This window comes from Nymphalis io, chromosome 3, assembly GCF_905147045.1.
Source record: "Nymphalis io chromosome 3, ilAglIoxx1.1, whole genome shotgun sequence".
Classification (NCBI taxonomy): domain Eukaryota; kingdom Metazoa; phylum Arthropoda; class Insecta; order Lepidoptera; family Nymphalidae; genus Nymphalis; species Nymphalis io.
In genome coordinates this window covers 10921760-10929860 of record NC_065890.1, presented here as the reverse complement: position 1 = coordinate 10929860, position 8101 = coordinate 10921760, and the positions used below count along the sequence as shown (strand labels likewise).

General features: G+C 32.7%; 2 protein-coding genes across 2 annotated transcripts; one reads left to right on the top strand and one right to left on the bottom strand.

The window, feature by feature from the left end:
* Positions 1 to 421: 421 nt before the first annotated feature.
* On the top strand, positions 422 to 2461 carry LOC126781139 (proteasome subunit beta type-7). The gene is made up of 4 exons (XM_050505965.1): positions 422 to 585; positions 663 to 1099; positions 1185 to 1390; positions 2277 to 2461. The coding sequence occupies exons 1-4, from the start codon at positions 524 to 526 to the stop codon at positions 2415 to 2417; spliced, it is 846 nt and encodes a 281-aa protein (XP_050361922.1). The 5' UTR covers positions 422 to 523; the 3' UTR covers positions 2418 to 2461.
* A 425-nt stretch (positions 2462 to 2886) lies between these two features.
* Positions 2887 to 7809, bottom strand: LOC126781414 (protein O-mannosyltransferase 1). Its single transcript, XM_050506378.1, has 9 exons — positions 7568 to 7809; positions 7309 to 7487; positions 6883 to 7184; positions 6640 to 6802; positions 5159 to 5473; positions 4798 to 5080; positions 3923 to 4190; positions 3573 to 3790; positions 2887 to 3463 (listed from the first exon to the last, which is right to left on the bottom strand). The coding sequence occupies exons 1-9, from the start codon at positions 7691 to 7693 to the stop codon at positions 2972 to 2974; spliced, it is 2346 nt and encodes a 781-aa protein (XP_050362335.1). The 5' UTR covers positions 7694 to 7809; the 3' UTR covers positions 2887 to 2971.
* Positions 7810 to 8101: the final 292 nt, after the last annotated feature.

Sequence of the window (8101 nt, the reverse complement as noted above, 5' to 3'; positions counted from 1 at the left end):
CCACAGACAATTCGTCCTCCTCCTATTGGTTAGTGATTTAACGGAAGCGACCTAAACCAAAGTAATCATATTTTGTAAAGGTGTTTTAAGCTTTCTATCACGGTCTTAAGAGACATTTTGGTTTGTTTAATGTTCTTGCCATAACGTCCAATCGAATAAAGCCTCGTAATATTCTAATGTTACCAGTAAAATGTCAATAAAAGTTTGAGTTGAGCATTAAATAAATGTTAGTAGTAAAAGATGTCCTTGATTTTTCCTTAAATTTTAATGAAATATTATTTTTAAATTAACAAATATTTTTATATGTTTTACTTGGTTTTTTTTTGAATTTGCATAAAAAATCGGATATAATAATCCGCTTACAGAAACCGCCGCAGCTGCCGCACTATTCTAAATTATCAATGTCATCTATGTACGTTGACTTAGCCGTCATTTGCAATTCTGTAAACTCACTTGCTTTGAATAATCAGGATTTAACTTTTTATTGAAGTATTATTTTCTTGATCGTAAAAAATACTTTGAAATGGCTTCTGTACTTGTCCCTGAAATTCCTTCGCCTGGTTTTTCTTTCGAAAATTGTCAAAGGTAATAAATTTATTCATGACTTTTAATTTTTTTATGTTCTTATGAAAACAATGCTATTTGCAATCATTTTATTTCAGAAATGCTTTTCTGGCACAAAAAGGATTTCCGGCTCCTAAAGCAACGAAGACCGGTACAACCATTGTGGGTATTATCTACGCGGACGGTGTTATTTTAGGAGCAGACACAAGAGCCACAGAAAACACAGTAGTGTCTGATAAAAATTGTGAAAAGATCCATTACTTAGCCGGAAACATGTACTGTTGCGGCGCAGGTACTGCTGCTGACACTGAGATGACTACTCAGACTGTTGCTTCTCAACTGGAATTGCAACGTCTTCACACAGGAAGAACAGTCCCTGTTGAGACTGCTGCTACTTTGCTCAAAAGAATGTTGTTCCGTTATCAAGGCCACATTGGTGCTGCTCTTGTACTTGGAGGTGTTGATCGAACTGGCCCTCATATTTATTGTATTTATCCTCATGGATCAGTTGATAAACTTCCCTATGCTACTATGGGTAAATATACTGAATATTATTAAAATAATTTTTTATTAAATTATTTTAATTATGAAGCATGGAGTAAAAAAAAATAATGTTCTAGGTTCTGGATCATTAGCAGCAATGGCAGTTTTTGAGTCAAACTGGAAGCCAAATATGAGTGAAGAGGAAGGCAAAAAATTAGTGCGAGATGCAATTGCAGCTGGTATCTTCAATGATCTGGGTTCAGGTTCTAATGTAGATCTCTGTGTCATCCGCACCAGTGGGCCCGCCCAATATCTAAGAACATATGAGGAAGCCAATGTTAAGGTATGTTTTTACTTTTAAACATAACTCTATCTAAAGCTAATTGGCCAATTTATTATCTGCAGGTTGTTTTGTTTACCAAAAATAAAATTTGTTCAATAACCATAGCATAGAGGAATGATTATTTACTTTGGTCTCCAAGAACAGTCATTAAGAACTTTAAAAATTCCTATCAGTATATTGTGCATATGCTTAATATTTTTAAAAAAGTAAATGTAAAAAGTTAACTACACTCACTTTACAAAACTTATATGTAACTCATAAAATAAATTTTATTTCCAAAAATCAGAAACTCATAAATATAACTACTAAATACTAATTTATTTATTTTTATTTATTTATTTAGATAAATAAGTTTTGTAAATATTCAAATTATGTCCCTGGTTTGTACTCCATCTGTTGCAACTCTAGACAAGAAAGGTTTTAAGATTTGATGGATTTTGTCTGTCTCTGGGGAAATTGAATAATACAGAAGTCATTTATGTGGCATTTGATGCATTTTGTCATAACATTAATAATTAAAGCATTAGAAAATTAATTCCAACCAAACTGTTGAACATGACTAACTCACATCAATTAACTTACTGACTTACCATTAGTGATAGTAAGTGTAGTAAAGTCCGCGATCAACAATTGTTTTCAGTTGTGTTGTTAACTATGTAAGATATTACTGCATAAATTTACATAAACCAGAGATTGCTTTACTGACATGAAACACAATAGAATTTTCTAACTAGATGTTAGGAAAATAATTTATATAGTACATATGCAGACAATTATAACTTATTATCCATTTACCCAAAATACTGTAAAAAGCAGGATTAATGTATGAATTAGTATAACATATTGATTTATAGTTGTATATAAATATAAATAAAACTATTTTCAGGGCAAGAAACAAGGGTCATATAGATATGCCCCAGGCACTACTGCAGTACTGAAACAGCGTATCATCCCACTTGAAGTTGAGTCTGTATCAGTTCATCCAGTACAACCAATGGAAATAGAACCATCTCCCAGTCGCCGTTAATTCATTTATGTAACTTGCATTAAATAAATAATTTTATAAAAAAAGTTTGTGTAATTTAATTTAAACCATATTGAAATATAATTATCGTTTCTTTAAAACAGGTAGAAGTAAACACAAAGACAGTATTTAAAAAAAAGTTTAATCTATATACAATAATTTTATATGTATAATGTGATTGTGTAGTGGACGGCATTATTATGATATATCAGTCACAATAAAAATTACATTTAGTGTATGTAATGATTACTTTATATAAAATTTGTCATTAAGAAATAAATTAATGACTTGTTTTTTTTTCTAACCTAATATAAATAATTATAAATGGCATCATGAAATCGTTGCCCTGTTATATATCTTATAAAAATATTGTGATTTAATTAAAACTTCATTAGATAAAATTAGGAACAAGTAGTCAAAACGAAATATCTTGTCATAAAAATCTTTTAAAAAATCATGTTTTTTTTACAATTAAATAGAAAAAAAATTCTTATTATCCTATTACTTAGAAAATATAATTTTGATCTGTAATACCACTGAGGTGAAGAAATTAAAGCTTAATTTTTCTTATGTAAAATAAAGTCCCAAGTATCTTTCCATCTGAGATTTAAAAGATCAGATTCAGTCAAATCCATATTGCCATAGCTCAGAACACTGAACTTGTGGTATGTAATTATTACATAAACCAACCATATTGTGATACAGAATACAAATAAAGGTGTAAATTGCTTTATCTTTTCACTGGTACATAAAATGTAATATATGTGGTCAATAACATAAGCTAAGAGAAGAACCTTAAAAATATAAGCAGGTAAATAATGGTGAAGGAACAATGTTCTATCCATGAAAAAATATGGTAAGTAATGTAGCCAATAGCCTAGGAAGAGTATACAGCCAGCGTCGTAGAATTTTTGTGAGGCGTGAGCCGGCAGATCGACATATGCTCGCCTTTGACGGATGGCATATATGGCGAGTAAGGCGCCGAATATTAGAATTGATATGGTTCCGGCATACCACGTCACTAAATTACCAATAAGATGAACTTGAGCCTGAAACCAAGAAAAAGTTCTTAATTGCGTAACATTTTAATATTTAATTAATTAATAACTTAAAAGATAATATATTGTTTCGTGAATGTCACTATACGATTATACTTACATTTGAATTTGGTGATAGCCAATACGCTATCGAGCGCACAAGCAGCGGCCACTCAGCGGGCTCGCTCGCAAACATGTGTCCCTGCGGCGCGTCGGGCGAGTGCGATATCATCTTGTACTGCAACTCTAGAAACTTTTCCCAAAACGACAGCTGCGTAACCGCTGTCGGGATCATCTCTGCAGATACGAGCTCACGCTCGCGCTCCCTTCTGTCTTCAGCTAAAAATTTTTTATACATGATTTATTTTAATTTTATATTCTTATAAGTACGTGAAACGTAACATCACGGCACGTAAAGTTATGTCCGATATATATATTTATAGATTAGAATAGAACGAATTGAATATTAACCCTTGGTATAACGGTGTTCTTCGACATTCCAGATCGTGTCTTGATGAGTGATGACCTTGTCAGCGACAACTTCGTGCTGATGGAAGCCCCAGGAGGGAAGCTGACGGCCGCTGTAGCGCAGGGCGGAGTTTGAGTCTACGTGTATAAGACGCACCATGGATCGAATACTGTCCCAAGTCGCATCTTCGCTTTCGCGGTTCACGATCTCCACACGCCAGAGATTCTGCGCCGGCATCGACACATTGTAGTCGATGTAACAAGATACTTCCTGTGTATATATTATTTATTAAGTATTTTTGCCAATGACAAGAACTAAATAACATAAAATGTAAATTTATTAAATGATTAACAACATAGTATTTTAAGATTATTTATTCATGATGTAATAGAGTATGCTTTAATATTGGTAAGTACTATCTATTTCATCACTCATAATTCTATTGAATCGGACACGAACGATCTAAGACTTTCAGGTTAACGATGTAGTTTCGTAGAAAAAAAAATGTTGTTTTAAGCTTAATATTGTGCAATTATTGATATGGTTTACTTGATTTTCATTTCCTTTTTTCTCACAAATAATTTTTGAATATAAAAAATACAAATCCAATCTCGAGTAGGTAATCTGCTTGTTTTTGTAGTATTGACAGAAATTAGTTAGGATTAATTTTTATGGGTATATATTTCGTTCTAATCACACTGAAATTAATGTACAATTTTTGAAAACATAAATTGTTAATAAATGATTTAATTAATATTAGTAATGTTTATTTCGGATTTTATTAATAGCTTATTTTGATAAGAACCAATCTTTAATTTTTTAAGTTATTTTTAGGAAACCTTTTTCTTTTTTTTATAATATCTTTAGGATAAATTACCTGTGATTGTGGCGAGACCGGTGCGGCCACATCGTGTGAATTTAAAGCGCGACTTGTGATACCATGTAGCAGTTGTACTACATCTCCGTGTCGTATAGCATCGGGGGGGTTAGACACGGCGAGAGAGAGCTGATCTGGTCTTTTAACGATCCACCAGTTGTTAACATCCTTAAAACTGTAGCAGGTCACTTGTTGCTGGTGAGAGGACCCTCGGGCATCAGAGTAGCGGACCGGATACACATGCGCGTGTGAGTGCAACCAACAAGTCCGCCCGTGGGAGTGCCTAAAATATTAAACACGAAACTAAATATGATCGTACTAATTGTTCAGAGTTTTCATAGAACCACAATAGAAATAATACCTAAGTGTTATTTGGGAGCCATGAGAAACATGTAATGGTTGTCCTTTAGTGATACTTGCGAGACCTCCTTTCAGCGATGCTTGAAAAGCACTTGTCATTACACTATCATGAGGTCCAGCTTTCGGTAACATTGAAAGATGGGCATAAAATACACCAACATATACCATAAATGGTACACAAATAAGAATGAAAAATCTCCATAAAGCTGACAAGCATAATTTAAAGGTCGATTCTGCTTGATCAATGCGTTTCCATATTTGTCGTCCAATTAGAAATATTGCTAAATAGTAAGAGTAAAGACCTGAGTATTTTATCCTGAAAAACATAAAAAATGATCATGTTAATTTAATTCTAAAATGATATAGCTTATTTGGACTAAAAAAATTCCTATTTTTCTAAACCTACATACGTACTAATGTACGGCCTTTATTATAAATGTTACTTATCGGCAGTTTAGTCAAACAATGATTTCGCTTTTTAACTCATAATTGACTTGACATTCGAAAGAAGAAGGTGCAGCATTGTTTAACTCATCACCGGCCAAAAAATATTTATGGTATACATGTTATTAATTTTATTGATTTTCTAGTGTTAATAGAGATATTTGTTTTATATTTTTATTTTAAACCAGATAGATTTCAAAGGACATACTAGGTATCAAACAGATCGTAAAATACGTTTAATTACATAGAGGTATATATATGATATAGTGACACTACATAGTTTGTTCCTTTTACTACTCTAAGCTTTGAGGTAAATTTAAAATCACAGATACAGTTTCTGCAGTAAGGTAAGGTCCTCCAGACCGCTTACGACCACGGCGGTCAATCTCAAGAGAGATTAGCCAACTGCGCAGGACATATTATAGTGCACAAGTGTGTGCGCATCACAGGTGCTCTCTCTGTTCCCTAGCTCTCATAATCCGATTGGACGGCAATCCGACACGACCGGAAAGAGTTCAGGCGAAGGCCCAACGACTTTACGTGCTTTCCGAGGGACGGGAGTGTACACACTTTGTTTGTTTTGGAAGTTGGAACTGTAATTTTCTGATAGAGAAATCCAATAACTTTATTATTGTTGTGAACCAAGAACCTACGGTCTTATCTAGCCATTAGACCAAAGAAACAGTAGGTGCATCTGATGGGCAACAATACTTTTGCACATAGACCATTTTTAATGGTTTTAGATCTTGAGTAACTAGTTTCGAATCATTGTTTTTTTTGTTTACATGGATAAATGAGTAAGCGAGTGCCATTTGCCATTTACAGCCACAGGATTCAGCCACTAATTATTGTTATGCAGAAACAAAACAAAAAATCAAAACTTCTTTTATATTTCATTTAACTATTATAATATAATAAATAAAGAGATATAAAAAAATTGTCCAAAGTATCAAAAATAAGAGTTAAGCTTGATTTTTGTGACTAGTTTCAAATTCACTTTTTAATTATAAAGTGTTTTGTTTTAAATAAATCACTTACGAAAAACAGCATCCAAGAGAAAGAGCACCAAAGCACAACCATGTAACTGAAGCAACATGTTTTGTACGAGTGCTCTTCAGTACACACAGTATACCAAATAAACTGAAAAGTATTTGTATACTCTCTAATAACATAAATCTCGACTGAGCTAGAAAACAATTGTCTGAAAAGTTTTTTATTTAATTATAAATGACATTTTTATACCAACATATTTATAATATTATATTTATAAATATTACTTACCAAATAAAACTAAAACAGCTGCAAGAATGGCAGTGATTTGGTATGTTGATATTTCCAACATCAACTGATAGGACAAAGGTACAAGTAGGCTGCCACAAATGGCAGGGACTAAGCGCAATGCTTTAACAGGTACTGACTCAGTATATGGTGAGCCAATCCTATCAAATGTAAAGTTACCATCGTAACCAGCCATTTGCCCAGCCAAATAAAGCATCTGTTTCCCTAATGGAGGATGAGCATCAAAAAAGAATACTCCTTTAGTGTACAGGGACACATATCTCCCATAATGAAGTTCATCAAACCTAAAAGTTTCAATAATAACAAAATTTAAATTTCTATAAATAATTAATGGCCAATGAAATCACAAAAATTAATATAATAAGTCATTCATAATTCTTTTCATTTATATTAAAAATGCAAACTAACACAATATATTTTGGCTCTTCTAAATTGTACAGTCTTGTACAAAGAGCCATTAGTAGCAGACCCATGAAAATCACATCAATTTCTACTCGGACATATACTGTTTTAATTATTGCAACCTCATCTACAGGTTGAATTGGTTCCATAGTCTCTATTTCCTTTTCAGCTGGTGCGCCATCACCCTTAAAATAATTGAAGTGATAAATTATGTGACATCAAATAATCATTATACTAATTATTTATATTTTTATACATGACTTACTACTTCTCTTTTAGATGTTGTTAGTGCATTTTCTAAATAACATTTTTCTTTTTCACATTCAGAAAGTTCGGTGACCTTATTCGAATTTTTCGATGTCTTGTTTTCGGTAGATTTTTTTGAAACCATGGTCGATATCAACTCGTAATCATTTCAAATAATTAGTTTAAGTTATTTTGTTTTGGGGTAAATGTAAAATACTTAATACTCCTACTTACTTCACAATTACTTTTATGGCACTTTCTAAGTTATAATTTATACCTAACTGTACTTTTAGATTGAAAGTATGACAGTACGTAATCTACTATTGTGACATTGACTGATGTCAGCTGTCACTGACATTGTCAAACTACTAAAACGATGATACCGCCACAGAATAATAATATCTTATTGTTAGATGAAAACAGCATTTACACCTTCACGCGAGTGACGAATAACGTATGTCGTTATTCACCTCGTGACGCTCGCTTCAGGAGCGATATTTTAGGCACGAGTCAAAGGTATTTTAGGGCCGAGGCGTACTAGTGCGAATGTGCT

Coding starts and splice junctions, on each gene's coding strand:
- LOC126781139 (XM_050505965.1), top strand. CDS start 524: ATGGCTTCTGTACTTGTCCCTGAAATTCCTTCGCCTGGTTTTTCTTTC. Junction 1,100..1,184: donor ACTTCCCTATGCTACTATGG/GTAAATATACTG, acceptor ATAATGTTCTAG/GTTCTGGATCATTAGCAGCA. Junction 1,391..2,276: donor ATGAGGAAGCCAATGTTAAG/GTATGTTTTTAC, acceptor AACTATTTTCAG/GGCAAGAAACAAGGGTCATA.
- LOC126781414 (XM_050506378.1), bottom strand. CDS start 7,693: ATGGTTTCAAAAAAATCTACCGAAAACAAGACATCGAAAAATTCGAAT. Junction 7,185..7,308: donor GAAGAGCCAAAATATATTGT/GTTAGTTTGCAT, acceptor TGAAACTTTTAG/GTTTGATGAACTTCATTATG. Junction 3,464..3,572: donor GGCTATCACCAAATTCAAAT/GTAAGTATAATC, acceptor TCTTGGTTTCAG/GCTCAAGTTCATCTTATTGG.